Below are 21,565 nucleotides of genomic sequence, written 5' to 3'. Positions count from 1 at the left end.
GGGGAGACCGGCCACGTGACGGCCGCAGCCTGGGCCGGGCGGCCAGGCGGGGAGCGCCGCGGCGGCCCCAGGAGGTGGCGGCGGGCCCAGGAGCCCGGGCCGCGCGGGACTGGCCGTCGGGGCCCCGGACGGCGGCCCCGGGGGCGCCCATGCCATGGAGAAGCTGGCGGCCGGGCTGGCCGGCCTGCGCTGGAGCATGGGCGCCTTCCCGCTCGACCTCATCGTCAGTCGCTGCCGCCTGCCCACGCTCGCCTGCCTCGGGCCAGGTACCGCGGGTCCCGGGAAGGGCGGCTAGGGGTCCCTGGGCCTGCGGGCAATCGGGGACTGTCCAGGCAGGTGAGGGCGGGGCGGGGAGGATGTGGCCCTGCCCTCCCGCTCCCCAGCTGGCAGCCCGCACAGCTCCTGGCCCGCCTCTCGCGGAGACCCGGGGCCCATGAGCCGAGGGTGCGTCTCCTCCTGGGCCCCGCGGACGGGAACAGGGACCGAAACCCGGGACAGGGACTAAGGCCGGGTCCCGGACAGTTTTCCGGCCCAGCTGGAGCCCGGAGCGCGGCCGAGCCAGCCCGCCCGCCCCGTCGGTTCATCCCCTTCCCCTCGCCCACCAGACCTCCCGCCCGGGCCGCGCCCCCCTCCGTCCCTTTGTCTCCGGCCTCTCACCTAGATCCTCCTGCATCCCTTGGGCATCGAACTGTCTTCCCACCGCCGTGGCCCCCTGCCCCGCTCAGCCCCTCTTGGGACCCTTCTTGCACCCTCCTTTCGCGTCCCGGGGAGCAGCGTCTGGTCCCTGGGCGCGCAGGCCACCTTGGGGGGAGGCCCGAACGAGTGAGTCCTCCCGGCGGCCGTGCCCCCAAGCCCCCGGCCCTCCCCTACATCTTGTCCCACTTCTCCTTGGGGTCCGGGATGCTCTGCTGATGGGACCCTGCTTGGGGGCCTGAGAGGGGACGCCTGGAGGCCACGAGGAGCGAGGGGACCGTTTGGGGGAAGGGGGCTGCTTGGCTGGGGGAGGGGCAGGAGCCGGGGCTGGCAGCCAGGCCGGGGGTTTTGTGTGTGAGAAGAATAGGGGTTTGGCCCGCGTTGGCACACTCGCTTCCCTGAATGCTAATGGGGCCCGCGGCCACAGGCTCCTCTCCTCTCCGCGGGGCCCAGCAGCCCCTCCTCCGACCGGCGGCGGCGAGGAGACGAATGGGCACAGCGCGCATCACAGTGTCCAGGGAGCCGGCTCCGTGGGAACGTCGGCGCCCCGGCCGTCGGCAGGAGTGCCCGGCAGCCCAGCGTCTTGCTTGGGATCGTCAGCGTGTGGTTCCGAGACTGTCCCTGTCGACAGCAGGGCTGGATGTGTCTACATGTGACTGGGACATGCTGGCCCGAGCTTCTGCCCGGCCACTTCCCACACATCCTCTTTGCATCTCCCCCTCCCGGGGTCCTGTCTGAGCTCCTCCGTCTGGGCAGGCCTCCTTTGACACCCCTCCACCCCTGTCTTGTCTCCTACTGCTCACCAGTTACAGTAGTCAGTTTATTGTCTTAACTGGCCTGCAGCCTCCTTGAGGGAGGCATCCTGCCTAATAAAGATGATGGAGGGACGGAATGAATGGATAAGTGAATGAACTGGCGTGATGGCCCGGCTGTCTGACTGTGATGCTGGTGGCTTTGTTCACCGTGTGAATATGTGATCACAAGTGTGTCTTGAAGGTCCCTCTGTGCCTGTGCACTTGGGAGGGGCCCCTTAGTGGGACCATGGGACTGAGTTGTGTCATTGGAGTGACAAGCCCCTGTCACTGTGGGCAGGCGGCTGTGCTGGCTCAGCTGTTGGTGACCATGGCCCATGGCTGTTGGTGTGTGCCCTGTGTAGCTGTGGCCTGTGTCTCTTGGAAAGATGTGCTGGGGCTTCTGAGAGCTCAGGAGGAGGTTCCAGAGTAGGAGAGCTTCCTCTGCCCCAGAGGGTGAGGAGTTGAGGAGGAAGACTCAGACAGGCCCTCCCCGCCCCCATGGGAGCTAGCCCCTCCTCGCAGATCCTGAACACATCCTCCCCCGCCTCCCCAAATGCATACACTTCATGGAGCCCCCCGCCATCAGGGTAAAGGTGGCAGAAATTTAGTAAGTTGTGTCTGAGGAGCCTGGGAAGGAGGCCTCCCCCACCCCCATCCGCCTACCAGCTGCAGCCGGGAGACGGTCCACTGGCCTCCTGGAAGCTGGGCCAGCCCCTCCTGCTCCCCTGGAAACCGTTGCTGGGGTTGGAGCCTCTGGGGCCCAGGCCCTTCCCAACACCTCTGCCCCAGTGCAGCTTGCCCCAAGACCAGGCCCCCCTTCTAAATCCACCCCCTCCTCCAGCCACCATCACTGTGTTCCAAAGCCTGGGAGAGCTGAGAAGAGGCTTCTTTGAGATGGGTTAGGGAGTACCTGAGACTTTCTCCCCTCCCCTCTGAGTCCCCTGAAGGCAGGGGACTGCCTGTGCGGTGGGTGAAAGAAAGGGGCTGCCCCTGAGAGAGCGAGGTGTCAGCTCCTCTGAGCCTTCCCGTTCTCCTGACCTGCGTGACCCATGGCTCTGGGGGAGCCCTCCCAGCTGGGACCCACAATGGACAGTCCCTTCTTAGCCTTCTCCGTCCCCCCAACCAAGGCCCTCCTTGCCTGGCCTCGGCACTGACTTGGGGGCTGAGAATTCTGCTGGTGTGAGTTCGGGTGGTTTGGAGGCCCAGCTCGAGTGTCTGCTGGTCAGTGGCTCTCCCTTCCTCACCCTGCCCCCAATTGGCTTGCCACTCCGTCTGTGCCAGCCCAGACACCCTCCACTCAGTGCCTCACACTTGCCTGTAATCTCTGTTCACATGTCTTCCACCTCCCTTGGGCTGAAGGGCTCCCGGAGGGCAGGGGCTGGGCTGGGCCGCTGGGGCCCGGGACAGCAGGCAGTCCACTGAATGATGAATGAAGGACAGCGGCTGGCTGGTTGCTGGGGCCCTGTCGGGAGCCTGAGCCCTGAGAGACGGGGCTCACTCAGCCCGAGGCCACAGCTGGCAGCCTGCCTGTCCCTCGAGCATTGCTGACCTGGACGGGGATCCTGGGGAGCTGCCCCGGGCAGGGTCTTGATGAGGAGGTGAGGAGGTCACCCTGCCTATGCTTTCTGCTCCTCCTAACGTTTTTTTTTTCTTTCCTTCCTCTGCTATCCTCTTTGCCCCTCCCAGGGGAGTATGCTGAGGGCGTCAGTGAGCGAGACATCCTGCTCATTCACTCCTGCCGCCAGTGGACAACAGTAACAGCCCACACCCTGGAGGAGGGCCACTATGTCATCGGGCCCAAGATTGACATCCCCCTGCAGTACCCAGGTGTGCCCAGCCAGGGACAGATGGCATAAAGCCGGTGGCGGGGGTGGGGTGTGGGCAGGAGGATAGAGGGTGAAGAAGTCTTGGGGGAAGCGGTTGCTGACCAGCCTTTCCTTGGAGGTGCAGGGTGTGCGAGGACATGGCTGGCAGGGTGGTGATTAGAGTTAGGGTTAGGGTTAGGGTCCAGTGGCTTTCATACTGTTCTGTGAGCCCTGGTTTTCTGGTTGCCAACCTTTGATTCACATTTTATTTTAAGATAGATTTTAAAGATTTTATTTTTTCTTTTTCTCCCCAAAGCCCCCTGGTACATGGTTGAGTATTTTTAGTTGTGGGTCCTTCTAGTTGTGGCATGTGGGATACGTCCCAGCATGGCTTGATGAGCGGTGCCATGTCCACACTTAGGACTGGAACCAGTGAGGCCCTGGGCTGCTGAAGCAGAGTGCGCGAACTGAACCACTCAGCCACAGCCTGGTCCTAAGATAGATTTTAAACTAATGATTAAAAGGATATCTGGGCGCTGGCCCAGTGGCATAGCGGTTGGGTTCGAGTGCTCCGCTTCAGTGGCTGGGGGTTTACCAATTCTGATCCCTGGTGTGGACCTACCCACCGCTTATGAAGCCATGCTGTGGCAGGCATCCCACATATACAGTGGAGGAAGATAGGCAAAGATGTTAGCTCAGGGCCAGTCTTCCTCAGCAAAAAGAGGAAGATTGGCGGCAGATGTTAGCTTAGGGCTGATCTTCCTCAAAAAAAAAAAAAAAAAAAGGATATCCACACTCTCAAATTGCTACAGATCAAACCCTAATCCAACTAAAGACCTGTGGTATGGACTGTGAGCTGCCTCCTTAACCCTTTTTTGTACAGACCCTCAAAGAGAACATCTCCTGCCAGGATCTTCTCAGTATTGTGCAACCAAAAACTTCAGGCACAAAGGGATGCTCAACCTGATGCATCTCTCAGCTTGAATTCTGTTTCTCCCAATTTTTGTGTTAAACTCATTTTCAGGGATTGCCTTTAAGTGAATGTTAAAATTTTAGACTTTTAAATAAGGTTATGCTACTGAACTTCAACTTTATGTCTATATTATATATGATATTGATGTCCTACATGAGATTTTGTTTGAAGAAAGGATTCTGCTGCTAAAAATAAGAAAGCCCTTTAATTTTATGATGAAACAGAGGGCCTAGGAAGGGAAGCGACCTGCCCAGGGTCACACAGGCAGCAGAGCGGAGGCTAGAACCCAGGGATCTTGTCTCCTGGGCTGGAGTCTGCTGTGCCACACCAGGAATACACAGTTCTTGTCCCCTCTGTGGAGGGATGGGAGTCTGGCTCCATCCCAGAGATGCCCCCATGCAAGCCCAGGACCCCACGGCGTTCCAGACCCCGGGATGAGCATTTTCATCATTTCATCCTCCCTGTAACCCGGTGAGAAAGTCCTCTCGACACCATATAACTCACAAGGAAACTGAGGCTCCAGGAGCTTGTCCAGTTTTGTGTTTTTAACTGCTGATTGGGTCCCCCTGCCCCGCAAAGGCTGGGAACCCTTTGAGCTGGGAAGGCCCACAGTCCCTGCCTCACAGGTACTGCTGCGCCCCAACCCCGGGCCCTGCCTGGGTCTCCCCTGAGCCAGTGGGACAGGTCCAGGCCCTTTACAGGGCTTCTGCTCTTTACAACTGCCCCTAGAAGTTGGTACGCCCTAGTCCCCACACCCCATTTAGAAGATGAGGAAACTCTCTCAAGTGTCTTTCTGACCTGGGGTTCTGCCTGGGCCTGGAGCCCTGAGGGGGCCTGCCCAAGCTAGAAACTTCCCAGCCTCGGTGTCTGGAATTGGTCCAGGGAGAAGTCCCAGGTCTTCTTGGGATAAAAAAGCAAAGATTAGAAAAAGCCCTCACTAAGAGAAATGTGACTTCAAGGACAGCGCCATTTCAGTTGTGTCATGAAAAATCTGGGAAACCAAGGCCCAGAGCCTCCTAGGGAACTACGGGGCCAGGGGACTCCTAGCCTTTTCCCCCATCTCTTTTGGTGCCCCCTGAACGCATGTATACGGTGGTGGTCAGGGGTGACAGCTGCAGAGGTGTGGCATCCCCAGCCCCATCTTTCCGGTGGGCGGCGCCCGCCCGGACGGGGGAGGGGCCGGCCCCGCGGGCTGACGAGGGAGCTCTGAGTGCACCGCTCGGCGCTGGCTCCAGCTGATGAATTAATAATGGCGCGGGCGGCCGGCTGGCTGCGGACCCGCCGCGGGGCGGGGGGCGGGCCTCGTGACCGGGTGTCCAGGGAGCCGGGTGACCTGGCTCCTCTGAGGCCGCCCTGCCCGAGGGCCCAGGCGGCCGGGCGCCCTCCCAGTGGTGCCCTTCCCTGTGCGCCAAGCAGTATGCTTCCATTTTACAGATGGGAAAACTGAAGCCCAGAGAGATTAAATCATTTGGCCGAGGTCACACAGCTGGCGGGTGGCAGAGCTGGGATTCAACCAGGCCTGTGCGACTGCAACGTCTGTGCCTTTACCCACCGTTCTTTATGCGGCGGCTGCTCTGGGTCAGGGTCTAGGAGGAGGGGGTGAGAAAGAAGACCGCTTCGGGCTGGAAGGGACCGTCAGGGCCGCGCGAGTGCGTCCTGGGAGGGAAGGACAAAGAGGAGGGGCGGGCCAGGGTGCGGCAGGTCCCGAGAGCCGCAGGGGACCTCGGGGCTCACGTAGGGGGAGGCGGGAGAGGAAGCTGCCCCCGCAGGGCTGCAGGAGGAGGAAGAGGCTTCCAGGGGCCGCGGCATCACTCCCGGGAGGTCTCCCTTCCTTCCTCGGGGCAATAATGACCTGTGTCGGGCTCCCGGCTGCAGCGGAGGGGGTGGCGCTGGCTGCCATGGTTACATCGATCTTCCCCGCCACATCCTCCCCCGGCTTCAGCCCTGACTTGGCTCCAGCTCTCCCCACAGCGGGCAGCGGGCATTTCTCCCTGCCTGGCTGCTTGTGGTTGGGGGGTTTGTGTGTGGATATGGGGGAGGAGACGGGGGGCGGGGGAAGGGGGCTCCTCACTGCTGATGGCCGCAGGCCTGGGCCTCCTGCTCCTTGCTAGGCCCCCTCCGCAGTTCATCCCTGCTGCCCTCCAGGCTGCGGCCCCTCCCAGGCCTCTTCCCAGCAGGGTCTCAGAGTTGTTAGGGCCGGAGGAGAGACTCGCCTTCACTTTTCTCCTGGGCACTGTCCCTTCTCTTTCTTGGCTCTCATTTCTCTTCCTGCTTAGGTGCTGATGCTGCCGGCTCTACCCTTGGCCCTCTGCTCTTCACACGCTGCACTGGGGGGGGGGGGGTCTCAGTCTGGGTTTCTGGCCGGGCTTTGGGGGCTCCCGGGACCCCCGGCACTGTACACAAAATGTTGTGTGTGTTCATGCTAGGACTACACTTTGGGCATTTTTCTGGGAAGAGGATCCCCAAAGGGTTAGGATCCTCTGTTCTTCCTTTTCCCTTCCTTTCCATCTTACCTGCCCCACAGCTGAAGCTGCCTCCTGTGGGCTGCGGACCTTCAGTCTGTTGCTTCTGACCAGGCGTCCCCAAGCCCTGCACCCACATGCTCACTTCCCCAGGGGCACCACCTGGGGCCCTCACTTTGTAGGATTGGCCCCTGTTCCTGCCAGGTTCCCAGTTTTGGTTAAGAGCTCTGCCTTCTCCATTTCTGACCAGGCTGGTGGCCCGAGTCCCCTCCTCTCCTGCCCACCGCTCGTCAGTCACCCCAGTCTGATGAGTCTCTCTTGCACGCATCTCTTGGTCTGTTCCTTTTTGCTCTTCCCTCAGCCTCTGCCCTGGCTCTTCTCCAGAACGCCTTACTGGGTTATTTACCTGAATGGTCTCCTGTTATCTTACAGATTCAACTCAGATCTTGCTATTTCCCTGCTCAGAACACTCCAGTGGGTCTCATTTCTTATGGAATGAGGTCCTACCGTATGGCCTTCACAGCCTTTCGTAACCCAGTTGCTGTCTTGTGGAGCCCGCCCCTACCTCGCCCCCGTCCCCCATGTCCTGCCCCCTGGGCACTCACCATTTTGGGCAGGCCGTCGGCCTTGGTGACTCCGGGTCTTTGCTCATGCTGTTTCTTCCACATGGAATGTCCATTCTATAAAACTGTTTTCATTCTCGAGGTCCCCTCAGACTGCTAGGCAGGTTTCCCGCAACTCAGCGGTTCTCTAGCTCTTTCCTCATGAGTCTGTTGTGGCGCTTGTCACATCTGCCATCATTGGGTGCTCACTGTCACACTGACTATGTCTGAATTTCCTTGAGGGCAGGCTGTTTTACCCAGATTTGCACCCTCTCTCAGGTCTAGCCCAGTGTCTGGCACATAGTGGGGACTCCATAAATGTTTGTGGAATGAATAATGAATGGACTATGACTGAAGCAACCACCAGGAAGACTCCAGAAGCTAAAGAGTCACCTTGTCTTCTCTTGGTCTGTTGTCCCCTCTCCTATACAAGAGTCTCTTCCTTCTCTGTAAGGCCTGAGAAGAGGCCATCATCCAGATGCCAGGGGGGTTCACAGGCTGTTTTTGTCCTCATGTAGGTAGGCACATAAAAGGGGTCATTCTTTGAAGTCTGTGTCTGCTGGGGACATCTGCTGAGCCAGCTAAAACATGGCCCTGGACTGCAGGTTGGGAAAGCCTCATCTGAGGGCAGCGGCTTTGCTGGCTCAAGTCAGAAGCCTCTGGGACAGTGGGGCAGATGTTGGACCAGGGCAGGGTCTGGGAATAGAGCTGGGGTCTGAGCGGCTGTCTCGGGGCCCCTGCTCTGCCCAGTGCATCGGTGTGGGTCAGCAACCCAAGGTGGATACAGTGGATGCCAGATCCAGGCAGGGCCCAAGATCCTCTGCTCCAGCCCCCTCAGATAAGGACCCAGATTGGGGAAGGGACTTGTCTAGGGTCACAACAAGTCAGAGTGGGGCTGGGACCAAGCTAGGAGCCAGCACCTCCAATGCCACACTGATGCCTGGTCAGAGGCCAGTTCTGTGTCCACGTGTTTGGATGCCAGTTTGCGTGTGGGTTTCTTTGGGCAGGCAGCTGCTAGCTTCATCATGCACCCACATGCTCTCCACGGGGTGAGGGCTGGGCTCCAGTTGCTAGGATCTGTGCTTACCTCCCTGTTGAAACTCAAGCCAGCTGACCAGCCCCTTCCACCCATGCTAGTGCAAACCTGCTCTTCTGCCCACCTGAGTTCCAGGGGGGCCGGCTGAGATGAGGGTAACAAGAAGTAGGGACCGTGAGGGCTCTCGGGACACAGGCCAGGCTTCCAGCAAGCAGGCCTGCCCTAGCCTCCTGTGTTCCCTCCTGTGCAGGGAAGTTCAAGCTCCTGGAGCAGGCCCGGGATGTGCGGGAGCCAGTGAGGTACTTCAGCAGCGTGGAGGAGGTGGCCAGCGTCTTCCCTGACCGCATCTTTGTGATGGAAGCCATCACCTTCAGTGTCAAGGTCAGTCCTTCCCGCACCAGCATGGCGCCGCTGTGCTACCCCTCTCCCTGAGGGCACCACTGACACTGGTTGGAGGGTTGCCCTTAGGGTCCAAGAGGCGGACGGTGTCCCTGTGGCTTCTGGCAGCCCCTCGAGGGCCTTTGGCACAATCTGGCCATGTCAGAAGAGCAGGGTGTATGACCCACTGGACAGAAGAACTTCCTGGAAAAGGTGGTGAAGCAGGAGGAAGTGTGTGTGAGGGTCACAGCTGGGACCTGGAGACCTTTCAGGGCTGCCTGTCCTAGCGTCCACTGGTAAGGGTGGTGGGAATGGGACACACAGTGCAAACCGTGCCCCTCTTGTGTACAGATAGCTCTGTACTGTTTACAAACCCTTTTTTTGTCCATCAATTCATTTCTCTTCACAATAGCCTTGTTGAATGGGTGGAGCTTTATATCGCCCAAACTGTAAAGATGATAAAAATGGCTATTTATTGAATATTTTCAAAATATGTCATTGTACATAGAGTCTGTTTAATCCTTACAGCAGCTCTTCCAAGTAAGAGTTATTACATGAAGTAACTTAAGCCCCAAAGGTAACTCATTCAAGGTTGCACAGCCCCCGCCGTGGCCTCTCCGGGATGGAATGCGGATCTCCCCGTCCCGTGCTCTGGATCTGGTCCCGGCCCTGGGAAAGCCCCAAGAGGAGGGCTGCGCTGGGTCCGGAGGGCCTCGCAGGGTTAGCTTTCCCTGGGGCCCTGGCTAAGGCCTCGCCCTGTTTCTGGGATCCCCAGGTGGTGTCGGGCGAGTTCAGCGAGGACAGCGAAGTGTACAACTTTACGCTGCACGCGGGCGACGAGCTCACTCTCATGGGCCAGGCGGAGATCCTGTGCGCCAAGACCTCCAAGGAGCGCTCGCGCTTCACCACCCTGCTGCGCAAGCTGGGCCGAGCCGGGGCGCTGGCCGGGGTGGGCGGCGGCGGCCCGGGGGGCGCGGGGGCCGCAGGCGGCGGCGGGGGCGCCAGGCCCATCAAAGGCAAGATGCCCTGCCTCATCTGCATGAATCACCGCACCAACGAGAGTCTGAGCCTGCCCTTCCAGTGCCAGGGCCGCTTCAGCACGCGCAGCCCGCTGGAACTGCAGATGCAGGAGGGCGAGCACACGGTGCGCGCCATCATCGAGCGCGTGCGGCTCCCGGTAAACGTGCTGGTGCCCAGCCGGCCGCCGCGCAACCCCTACGACCTGCACCCGGTGCGGGAGGGCCACTGCTACAAGCTGGTCAGCATCATCTCCAAGACGGTGGTGCTGGGGCTGGCGCTGCGCCGCGAGGGCCCGGCGCCGCTGCACTTTCTGCTGCTCACCGACACGCCGCGCTTCGCGCTGCCGCAGGGCCTGCTGGCCGGGGACCCGCGCGTCGAGCGCCTGGTGCGCGACAGCGCCTCCTACTGCCGCGAGCGCTTCGACCCCGACGAGTACTCCACGGCCGTGCGTGAGGCGCCCGCCGAGCTGGCCGACGACTGCGCGCCCCCGCGCCGCGCGCGCCTCTGCCTGCCCGCGCCCCCGCGCGCCCCCGCGCCCGCTCGCGTGCCCGGCTCCTCCGGCGACGGCGAGCAGGAGTACGTGAGCCCCGACTGGGCCGGCGCGCCCGAGCCCGCCGCGCCGCCCGCCGAGATCCCCTACGAGGAGCTGTGGACGCACCAGGCGCCCGAGGGCCTCGCCGAGGGCAGCGTCCGGCCGCCCCCGGGGCCCGACCTCATCTCCTTCGGGGCCGCCGGGCCGCCCCGCCTGGAGCGCGAGGCGCCGCCTCCTCCCGTGCCTCCCAAATCCGAGGCGGTGAGTGGGCGCGGCCGACGCGAGACGGCTGGGAGCCGGGGCGCTGCTCTGTGCGCTCTGTCCTCCAGGGAGCTGGCCCGCCACGGGGCAAGGTTCGGGCCTGAAAAGCAGGCTCTCCTTGGCCCAGCCTCCGTGTCTCGGCCTCCAGCCCCTGGAGTGTGTGGCAGAGGGAGGTAGAGGTATGCGGGAAGCCCAGAAGGAAAAGGGGAAGGAGACGCAGGAGGATTTCTAGTAAAGCAGACCAGGGATGGCGGCGCTGCGGGTTGTGGGACAAAAGGCCAGTGGTCCCTAGCCCCAGAGAATTTGGGATGAGCCCAGAAGAGCGTTACCCAGAAGGTTCCACAGAACAGGAGTCCTTTAAGTTGGCCAGTGAGAAGGTTCCATGGTGAAATAAATTTAGAAAATGTGTGTATGGTTTCCAGGCTTCCCCCTCCTTCTCACTTTGGAGCCACAGAGCGTGGGTATATTAAAGGCTCTGAGAAGTCCTGCACTGAGGAAACCTGTTTATCTGTGTTCAGTGCAGAATTTCCCAACCATACCTGTCCCAGAATATGGACAACACCTGTTAACATCCGATGGCATCCACTCTATTTGACCTATAAGGAAGGGATCCAGATGGCAGATATTTTTCCTTCTTTTTCTCTGCCCACCATACCTTTTTCCTCTTCTTTTTCTCCTTTTCCTTGAGGAGGGGATGGTCTTCTTATCTGATTGTTTTTGATCTCCTTCCGTATTCTTTTTCTTACGTTCATGATGGATTTCCAAGGCCACAGGAGACAGTGTTGGTGTTGTGGGTTCTCCATGAGTGAAACAGGCTGGAGAGACTGGAAGGAGTTGGGGAGTGGGGGGCTGGGTGAGGAGTGGGGTGTAGGGCAAGGCAGCCTCTTGGCAAAGTGGGGCAGAGTGTCAGTCCCAGACACCCCCCTGCCCAGCTGCTTAGGAAAGGGAAGATAAGGAGTGTCACCTGCCTGGGGACGGGGTGAGTCATGGCCCTCTGCTTGCAGGTGAAGGAGGAGTGCCGCCTGCTCAATGCCCCTCCTGTGCCTCCCCGGGGTGGCAATGGCAGCGGCTGGCTCTCGGGCAGCCCCCCGGTGCCCCCGCGCTTCCCTAAGCTGCAGCCTGTCCACTCTCCCAGCTCCAGCCTCTCCTACTACTCCTCTGGCCTCCAGGATGGGTGAGTCCCTTCCTTCTCTTGGTTCTGGGTCCTCCCAAGGTGGACTGAGGCAGGGGAGGGTGGGGAGGGCACCAGTGCTGAGGAGGAGGAAGACTGCTGGCCTGGGGCTTCAGAGGGTACAGGTCTCTGAGCAGGAGCCGAGGCTTTGGGGTCTGGCGTCTGGGGGCCTGGGGCCCAGTTCCTTGCTCTCCACCTTCCTGCTGCAGTTTGCCCCTTTCCTAAAGGATGCGGATCGAATGGGAGCATTGCTTTGGTTTCCTCCAGACTGGGATCTGCCACAGGATGGCGTGCTCCCTGCTATTTTAAAATGTTTATGTAACTCAGTTTAGTTTAATTTTTCCTGGGGTGGGGGATGCCAGAAGAAAGAATAGGGCAATCCCAGAGGGTCTCAGGCCTTGGGGGCTGGGGTACAGGCCAGTGTTGCTTGGCAGCTTCTCTGACCTGGCAGAGCAGTGGTTGTGTCGTGTGTGTGACCTTGTTGCATCTCCCTCTTGCTCGGCCTTACCCTTCTGTGCATGTCTGTCTCTGCCCACAGGGCAGGTTCGCGCAGTGGCAGTGGCTCTCCGTCACCAGATGCCTACTCCCTCTATTGCTACCCATGCACCTGGGCAGACTGCAAGGTGGGCGAGTCTTCCAGCCGCCCACCCCCGGGACCCTTGCCCTCAACCACACAGCCCAGCCAGGCCTCCCGGGCCCTCGCAGAGCCCCTGAGCAGTCGAGCTGCCTCCCTCTTGGGGGCTGACACCCCTGTCAAGGCCTACCACAGCTGCCCGCCTCTGTTCAAGCCCTCTCACCCCCAGAAACGCTTTGCTCCGTTTGGAGCTCTCAATCCCTTTTCCGGGCCTGCCTACCCCTCAGGCCCTTCAGCGGCTTCCTCTTCTGGGCCCACAGCCACCTCGGGTCCCCTGACTACCTCCAGCCCTGCTTATTCCCCAGGCCCAGGCTCGCCAGGCCAGGCCTATTCAGCTGCTCCCACCTCTTCCTGCCCCTCCTCCTCCTCTTCCTCTGAGTGGCAGGAAGCAGCCCCGGAGCCCTTCGATCCCTTTGAGCTGGGGCAGGGCAGCTCCCCGGAGCCTGAGCTGCTGCGCTGTCAGGAGCCCAGAGCTATGGGGGCATCCGGGCCTGGACCCTGCCTTTCGCCACTTGGACCCTCCAAGGCCTTTGAGCCCGAAGGTTTGGTGCTGCGGCAGGTTCCTGCCCCACTGTCACCAGTGGCCCTGCAGGGGCCCGAGGCAGGCGGAGCACGACTCCTTCTCACCCAAGGGCGCCTAGAAGGGCCTCCTGCCAGTCCCCGGGATGGGGCGACAGGCTGGGGAGGCCGGGATGCCTCCCCCTGGCAGCCCCCTGCTGACCTGTCTGCACTCTCCCTGGAGGAGGTCTCTCGAAGTCTGCGTTTCATTGGGCTCTCAGAGGATGTGGTGAGCTTCTTTGCCCGAGAACGCATCGATGGCAGCATCTTCGTGCAGCTCAGTGAGGACATCTTGGCAGACGACTTCCACCTCACCAAGCTGCAGGTCAAGAAGATCATGCAGTTCATCAAAGGCTGGCGGCCCAAGATCTGACCTTCCCAGCTTGTAGCTGCACAACTGGAATGCTGGCACAGAGGCCCTGGGGGCCAGCCCTGGCTCTGCAGGGGGACAGCACCCCCAGAGGAGGGTCCTGCCTGTGGGGAGAATCTATGCCAAGACTGAGGCTGCTAGGCAGCCACTCAGAGTGAGTCCAAGGGAGACACACTTGGAAATGGAGTCCTCTGGGGCCGGATGCCTGCATGGGGACGTCTTGCCTTTGAGTGTGTAGAGGACGTGGAGAGGGGGCTGGAGGCACCAGTGCCACCCTGGCCTGGTGACACGTTGCTGCGATTCCCATGAGGGGAGTCAAAAGACCTGACACCTTCCCGTGCCCTGCTACAGAGCTTCACAGACATCTTGCACTTCTCAAGCGTGTAGGTTCAGGTTAAAGGGAAGGAGGTGGCCTGTAATTTAAGCACAAATTCCCAAGTGCCCTCTCTCCTCTGTGCTATGTGGGCTTTTGGCTAAGCTGCCCCAGAGTCGGTGTGCCGATTTCTCTGTCTCTGGGATGCCCTTCCTTCCCCCGCTCTGCTCCACCACAAATGAGGTCCCTGGCCCTGAGCACGGGTGTATCATTTACATGCCTTGCCACTGCACCTCAGAGGCACCTCTGGGTTCTGGCTCGTGGGTGACGACTTTGGAAGAGCTCTGCTGTTGACCTGCTTGCCTGGTTAGGGAGGCAGATGCCCCCTGGCGTCTCTAATGCCCTGGCCCTGCCCTGAGCTCCCTGCAGCTAGCCCTCCATCCTGCCGGCTTGGGTCCTGTCTGCGAAGACTCTGTCTGTGGAAGAGCAGGTAGATTGAGGTCCTTCATTCAGAGGCAAGTGGCCTTCAATCACTGCCACTTCCACCGGTCTCCCACCCCCATCACTTGACTCCGGCCAACACTGGGTGTGTCCTTCTCTGGTTTTCTGTCACTGGCACAGGTAGGACGGGTGAGAAAGCAAGCACAGTAGCTTGGGAAAACCTGCCTTTTCCACCTCCTCCTAGAGCTCAGTCTTCCTGTGCTTGTTCACTGTTTCCACTCAGGTCTGTGTGGCCGAGATCTTGAGCCTGGAGATCTGCTTGGCACCAACCAGAGCAGGCTGGCCAATGAATACAACCACCCATCCCCCGGTGCTGTTCCCTACTCACCCACCCAGAGCCACACTGATTCTTCTGCTTGTGCCCACTGGCATCAGGCCTGAGGCACCAGCCTTCTCTCCTGTCTTACCTAGCCTACCTAGATATTTATTTTCTCCATTCTTCTGTCCTGAGTAGCGAAGTCATGCTGGAGCTCATGCCCCAGGCAGGCTGCCTCTGCTCTGAGGGAAGGGGAGTCAGGAAGTAGAGCACAGAAACTGTGACACTGAGACATTTGGTTTCCTTGCCAGTCACTTAATGAATCCTTGAGGACTAGGGAAATAAATGCTAGACCACTGAAGAATAGTGCAAGTGGAATTCTGGGCGTCAGCTCCTTTCTTCTTTTGGAGGCCATGGGGACCGACAGGCATAACGTATATGCTCCGGGCGGAAGGTCTTTGGAATGGTTTGTGCACGCAGCTCGTTCGTATGTTCCAGAGGCAGCTGGTAGTGCTGGCCCTTATTCCCTTCCGAAAGCCCCTCACCAGCTCCTACCCTACCGGAACCTGCCAACTCCCACTGATGTTTCAGCGTAACTCACATCTACCTAATGCTGCTGAGCGGAAAGACCTGACTTAAGCTCCATGCCATTTGCCAGGGAGGGCCCAAGTTTAACTTCCTGCACTGGCTGAATGCTCGCCTTGAGGCTCTCTCAGACCCCCACATTTAGAAGCTGTTAATGGCCTTAGTGTAGAGGACCAGAACTCTGCCTTCTACTGGTCATCTGAAAGCCCCAACTCAGAGATGACTTGGTTTGAGTCTGGTCTCCTAGCCACCAGCTGTGAGTGTTTAGTAGGGCCAGAGCTAGGCCCTGCCTGCCAGTCCTACAACAGCTGGCACCCAGGGAATAGCTGAGGTACCTGCAACCAGAGCAGAGGCAGGAGCCATCGGTACTCTCTCGAAGCTCAGGGTGCCATGTGATGGGGCTTCAATTACGATTCTGCACATGCTCGGTATGGATCCTTTTGCCAGACCCAGTTAGGAGCCTCAAAGCTGTGTACCCAGTCTGGGTGCTGCTTCTGCCAGGACACGAGTGTAGGAACTTTTCACACAAGAGGGCAGGGGGACGGGAAGAGCAGCCCTTTCGGAGCAGAGGTGGTGGTGGGTTGACTTGCCGTTCCTGTACTGCTCCCACATGCGGTCTCTGATCATCGTGCGGGCACTGTCCATCTTCCATGCTCTGGGGCCGCCAAGACGTGCAGGACACATTGGCCAGGAAAATGTTATCTCCTCTACTTAACCCCATTGTTCCCACAGACACCCTGAGGAGCACATGTGAATGAGTCACACCAAGAAAGAATGGGGTAAAATTGTGCAACAAGGAAATGCAGTTTGGGGAAAGAAGTCTCTCTTGTATCCTGGTCCTCCACACCCGTTACACTTCCACTGCTCTGCTTAGCCAGGGCCTCCTCCCCACTGTCAGCAGAAGCCCAGCTCAAGCACTGAAATACAGTCAGGTTTAAAAGGCTTTAGGCTCATAAAGTTCCACTTTCTATCATCAGTCTCTCTCTTAAGGTGCTGCCTAGAATTCTCCCCACACACTCATACCCCAAAGCACAGGGCTTTGTTCCGGCTACTTGAAGGAGTGGTTTAAAGCAGAAAGGCCAAGACAGAAGAAAAAGGAACAGGCAGGGAGAGAGGTTGACAAGAGTTTGGTTTTTATTGTTGTTTTTGGCTGGGCGTGGAACTGCCCTCACCACCACTGGCTAAACACTTCACCAGGAGGGCGAGACGGTCATAGCTAAAGGCACTTTAATCAAGGCGCACACCCATTGCCAGAGTCTGTTTTCCTTCTGGTTACTCTGATAAATGTAGACGCTGCTCTGCTGGAGAACCACCACTGTTGGCAGCTGGGCTCAGCGTGCGAGCGAGCAGGGTGTGAGGGTCTGCTCACTGGTAGAACTTCTTGTTAGGGCTGTTAGCGTGGTCAACTAGCAGCTGGCACGGGGTGAACTGTTTTCCATAGGCAGCCTCATACTTCCTGAGCCGGTCCACTATCTTCTGAGCACCGTACAGATCCACAAAGCGGAAGGGCCCTAAGTGGAGAAACAGGACTTTGTTGAGGGAGACAGCAACTCGAGCTCTAGGATGAAGCCAGCTACCTTCCCAACCAGCAAGACCAACCTCCTAGACAGGGTGGGAAGCCGAGCCCAAAGACCGCTCCGATGTCTCCCTCTGCAGGCGTAGCCAAGATCCCTTCCTGCAGGCACATGACGGCCTCATTCACAAATCTTGTCACCAGGCGGTACTGAATGTCTTCATCAGAGGAGCTGCCAACAGGGAGAGATGTTCAGGCAGAGGAAGAGTAGAAGGGGAGGGACAGTGCAGGAGCCGTGGAGGCAGAACACGAATGAGGCTGGTGCTGCTGGTGCTCCAAGGACCAACTCTGCAGACAGGGTGCCACCAGGAGGCCAGCCTTTCCCTTGGAAAAAGCGGACAGCTACTCGCCCTAATGAACCTGAAACTAAGCACCTAGAACAGGGTCTGGCAGAGTAGACAGTATCTCTTGGAACCAGCAGCTGTCAATTACACACGATTGTAAAGGGTTTGGAGGGTGAAGGGGCCTAGGAGGATCGTCTCAAGCTGCTCTCTGGGACCTTCAGAGGGAAGGCTGGAGCGGGGGTCTTCCCAAACAAAGCTCAGCTGCAGCTCTCACCCTGAAGCCCGGCAGAGGACAAGGTGGCATGTGGAAGGGCAAAATGTACAAAGCATCTGGAGTGTTCTTTCTGGTCAGGTATGGTGATCACAACAAAGGAGATGGAAGAAGGGCTGAGAAGCTTAGGCTGATGAGAAACATGTTTCCACACTATTAGCCACTCGGTTAACTTACACCTCAGACTTAGGAGGTATCTTCAGACTTGCCAAGATACCATCCATGTCAGAATTCAAATTCTTACTCTTCACGCCCTCCTGGTAGATGTAAAAGCCCTTCCCAGACTTGCGACCTAAAAGAAGCAAGGAAAGGGAGTTACAGATTCTCAGAGCCCTGCCTGAGAGCTCTGTTCCCTGCTAGTCTGCTGTGTAGCTCTAGCCTCTCATCTGCATTCTTGAATTTGTATATCTAGCCAGCCCTAGAAATTGAGGGTTTCTCAGAAGAGCTGGCAGAGAAGGAAAAAAGATCTTGTATTTCCTGGACCTTGGGAGTCTATGTATGTGGATGGGAAAGGCCACGTGGGTGAGTTTTAATGTCCAGATATGCAATGCCAGGCCCGATGCCCAGGACCTAGTGCTGATTTTGCTAAAGCTGCTTTGCCAAGAGAGAAAGCCACCTCTCTGGTGGGCCTCAATCCTATACTCTGTATTTAGAGGTTTTACCTTCTCTACACAGGTGGCCAGACAACATGGTCAAGCCTGGACGCAGAGCTTGCTCTTGCAGTATCACAGATGTATCAGAGGCCTTGGGCAGGATGAAAATGCCTGTCAATCCTGCAAAACTTGGGCAATAGCAGGGCCTCAGGAGGCCAGAGTTCTGCCTTTTGTCCATAATCTACGGGCCCAGCCTAAGAAGAGGTTGTCTGAAATCTTTTTTTTTTGGTTGTCAAGTGACCCTTTACTGAAGTATTTTCCTCAGCGGGTCTTAACTAGCTGGGCATTCCACTGCACCACTGTTGATGTCATCTATGACCATCATGAGGGTGTCAACCATAAACATTGCAGCCCACAGACTAGGCAGTCCCCAAGATCTCTTCAAGGGTTCCACAGAGTTCTCTGGCCAACGACTGGTGCTGCATCTGTCAGGCAATGTTGACAATCTCATCAAAGGTGCTATTTCCACTGTGCTTAATGTTTTTCTGCTTCCTGTCTCTTGGAGGTTCCTTGAGGGCTTGGATGAGCGGGGCAGAGGCAGAAGGTACCACCTCGATCTGAGCCTGTTGGTTGCCTTGGTGATGTGGTTGCCCACCTTTTTGGGAGACAGACCCAGGGGGCCGACCTTAGGGGCCAGAACAGACGTGGCACTGACTTCCCCACTGGTGCACCTCAGATACACAGCTTTGATCTCGTTGGGGTTGAGGTTCAGCGGCATGGTGGGGTGGCTGGTGTCAGATGGACCCAGGTTTGGGACGACCAAAGGAAACTGCACCTTGGCCTCCTCCGAGCCAAGGGCTGAACGTTGAAATCACTTTTGAAATTCCCTAGGACAGTGGGCTCTATGTTTAGGAAATGCACTCTTCCATATGGTCCTTCTGTAGCTCTGTGGTCTCAGGAAACTTTGTAACTAATAATGCTAGTTATGTTTCCTTGAGGCTACTCACCCAGGAAGCCCTTGGACACCATCTGCTTCAGCAGGTCGAGGCTTCCACCTCCAAACCGCTCCCCAAAGGCTTTGCCCAGATCTTCTGCTACGTGTCTTGCTACATCTACTCCAACTTCATCCACCAGTGTGGCAGCGCCCACAGGGAAGCCAAAGCTCGTGGTAAGGGAATCCAGCTTCTTAGGGTCAACTCCTTCCTGAGTGGGAAGTAAAGCAGGGACCTCAGGAGACGGCCATCCCCAAGCCCCCACAAGGGCTCCCTCTGCTGGCCCTCAGAAATAGCCTTGTGCGACGCCCACTTTTCTTCTGGGTGCCACCTGGCCAGGCCTAGGACTGGGACTGTCAGTCAGGGAAGCACAAAGACGTTTGGGAGCCTCAAGGGGAAAGGCTGAGCATTTGCTAACCTATAGCACTTTAAGGACGTTTAGAGATGAACAAATTATTCATTTCCTTCTTGTCTGCAATTCTGAATCTCAACAATAACGAGATTCCATGGCTGGCAGGGCTGTTTCCCGTGACCGACAGAAGAGACATTACCAAGGAGCAGTGCTGCCAAGCTCTGATCCCTGTGTGTGACAGTGCCTGGCGAGGAGGGGCCGCCCCCTTTCCTGCCTGTGAGTGACCTGTATGACCACTGGAGGGGTCTGCGTGTGGCAGAAGCAGAAGCAGCACCAGTCAGACCACATGGGCCCTGTTCTGGATGGTCTCTGCCTCAAGGGGGATGGGGAAACAGCATAGAAGAGCATGTCAGGAGGCCTTTGGCCTAATGGAGCAGGGAGGAAACTAAGAGGGCAGAGCTAAAATTCTGCCCATTTTAGTGCGGCATAAGCCCATGACTTCCCACCACTGTGCAGAAAGGGAGGGCACGAAAGGGTCTTTTTGGAGAAGAGCCAGGGGTTAGTCTATTAAAAGGAAGCCTGTTCTTCATCTTGACATTACCAGTTTGGAGGACTATAAGGGGTGGAAGATGCCTCAAACATTCTGAGAGCAATACCAACCTGGAGAATTCTGATGACTTCAGACATCATGGGGGCGAGACACCTGGTGGTATAGAAGCCAGGTCCATCCTGCCAAGGGAGAGAACGTGAGCTCACTGGCCCCTCTGTTGTGGGTACCACCTGAGTCTGAAAGCAGTCTCCCTTCCCCAGGCATCATTTCAAAGTGCCAGGTGATTTATAATCCCAAGCAGAATCCTTAAAATTAAATTGCAGGGGGGGCTAGCCTGGTGCTGTAGCAGTTAAGTTCATGCACTCTGCTTTGGTGGCCCAGAGTTCGCAGGTTTGGATCCTGGGCACAGACCCATGTACCGCTTATCAAGCCATGCTGAGGTAGGCGTCTGACATATAAAATAGAGGAAGATGGGCACAGATGTTAGCTCAGGGCCAGCCTTCCTCAGCAAAAAGAGGAGGATTGGCAGCAGATGTTAGCTCAGGGCTAATCTTCCTCAAAAAAAAAAAAAAAAAAAAAATTGCAGGGGAAGCCACAGCCAGGGGCAGCATGGCTTGAATCAAACAGCACAGCATATAGTTTCAGTCACCTGAAAGGTCTGGAATGGCTGGGAGAACCTGCCACATCCCAGACACTCCCCACTCTGACCCAAACTCAGTCGTACAGTCCATACAACTATTTATACTGTAGACGACCAAGGAGAGATCATATCAAAAGTTGACATATTTGCCCCAGAAGAGTTACAAACAAGGCTGGAGGTGTAAGGAGTCTTAATAGAACTTTTGCAAACCTGCTTCTCTCTTAGAGAGCTCCTTACCTTAACCACAATGATGACCTTCCCCTGCTTGAGGCCAACTGCTACAGCAGAAGCGGTCGTGTCCTTAGAAGTTTTCTCGGTTGTGATGATCTCCAGCAGCTGCATCTTGTCCACAGGGGAGAAGTAGTGCATGCCAATCACCTGGCAAGGGGAACAAAAAACCAAGAGACTTAAGAATGCCGAGGAGGGAACCTAACAGCTTTCATATTTTGCTAGAAGCACTGGAGAGAAGGGCGGTCATGAGAAGGGAATACTGCTCGATACAGTCAAGTGGTTTGGTTCCATGGTTCTTTGATAAAAAGTTCAGCATGTCCAGGGAGAGCTTACTGGAATCCTCCTCTTCCATCTGCTTCTAGGGTTTTCACTAAGGATAACTGATCCTACCAACAATCAGTGCCGAAATCACAGCTAAAGGACAAATGAGATATATCAGGGAACAATGAATGAAGGCTCCGCTTAATGATGTGATGGTTTTGGTGAAAGGGTCCACGTTTTTGGGCAGGGGGAGGTGGGACAGGCAGAAGAATTGGTTAATATCCTGGACTATCAGAGATGTATTTGGATTCTATACCGGTGGGTCTCACGACCAGGATGCTGGGTTTAAATAAAATTTCTCGACACTCAAATGCACCTGAAGACTCGTTAAACTAGTGATTCTCAAAGTGAAGTGCCCAGACCAGTGTTCGCGTTCACTGGGGATGTCAGAACTGCAGCTTCCCAGGCCCATCCCAGACCTACTGAATGAGAACTTTGGGGGCAGGACCCAGATCTGTGTTTCAGAAGACATCCAGGTGATTCTGACACACGCTGAAGTTTGAGACCCACCTCGTTAAGCTAACAGATAGTCTTCAAACTGAATTGTGAGAAAAGTCTAACTCATGAATTTATAGTTTTGTTCCCCTCCACTTGGGCTGTAAGATATAACTAATAATATCTATCATTTATTGACTGCTTACTATCCACTGTTCTTTAATACATTTGTCATTTATTCCTTACATTTAATCCATTACTACTCTGTGAACTGATCAGTCTCATTATCTAGATGAGGAATAAAGACATCAGGAGGTTAAAATTAGTAGCTCAGGTCAGTCAGTAAATGGCAGAGCCGGAGTCCGTCACAGGTGGGCCT

At 57.2% G+C, this 21,565-nt stretch overlaps 2 protein-coding genes across 2 annotated transcripts in view; one reads left to right on the top strand and one right to left on the bottom strand.

The window, feature by feature from the left end:
- The first annotated feature begins 71 nt into the window (after positions 1–71).
- GAREM2 (GRB2 associated regulator of MAPK1 subtype 2) lies at positions 72–15,955 on the top strand. The gene is made up of 6 exons (XM_046662527.1): positions 72–266; positions 3,174–3,314; positions 8,616–8,746; positions 9,519–10,556; positions 11,561–11,730; positions 12,266–15,955. Exons 1-6 carry the CDS (start codon positions 155–157, stop codon positions 13,290–13,292), a joined length of 2,619 nt encoding a protein of 872 aa, XP_046518483.1. The 5' UTR covers positions 72–154; the 3' UTR covers positions 13,293–15,955.
- Positions 15,956–16,056: 101 nt separating this feature from the next.
- HADHA (hydroxyacyl-CoA dehydrogenase trifunctional multienzyme complex subunit alpha) overlaps positions 16,057–21,565 on the bottom strand; it is a 47,067-nt gene continuing 41,558 nt past the window's right edge. Inside the window, exons 15-20 of the mRNA XM_046662528.1 lie at positions 20,437–20,577; positions 19,670–19,738; positions 18,673–18,868; positions 17,250–17,364; positions 16,544–16,689; positions 16,057–16,455 (exon numbers count right to left, since the gene is read on the bottom strand). Coding sequence (XP_046518484.1) covers positions 16,310–16,455; positions 16,544–16,689; positions 17,250–17,364; positions 18,673–18,868; positions 19,670–19,738; positions 20,437–20,577 — 813 coding nt within the window. The 3' untranslated portion in view covers positions 16,057–16,309. The remainder of the gene's footprint in view (positions 16,456–16,543; positions 16,690–17,249; positions 17,365–18,672; positions 18,869–19,669; positions 19,739–20,436; positions 20,578–21,565) is intronic.

The sequence above is a fragment of the Equus quagga genome, chromosome 5, assembly GCF_021613505.1.
Source record: "Equus quagga isolate Etosha38 chromosome 5, UCLA_HA_Equagga_1.0, whole genome shotgun sequence".
NCBI classification, from domain to species: Eukaryota; Metazoa; Chordata; class Mammalia; order Perissodactyla; family Equidae; genus Equus; species Equus quagga.
Note: the sequence above shows the minus strand (reverse complement) of the source record. Positions and strands in the feature narration are given on the sequence as shown.

What these genes read in the sequence shown, in the direction of transcription:
- GAREM2 (XM_046662527.1), top strand. Translation starts at nt 155, where the DNA reads ATGGAGAAGCTGGCGGCCGGGCTGGCCGGCCTGCGCTGGAGCATGGGC. An exon ending in TGCCTCCCAAATCCGAGGCG is followed by an intron (nt 10,557 to 11,560) that starts GTGAGTGGGCGC and finishes CTCTGCTTGCAG; the next exon opens with GTGAAGGAGGAGTGCCGCCT. An exon ending in TCCTCTGGCCTCCAGGATGG is followed by an intron (nt 11,731 to 12,265) that starts GTGAGTCCCTTC and finishes CTCTGCCCACAG; the next exon opens with GGCAGGTTCGCGCAGTGGCA.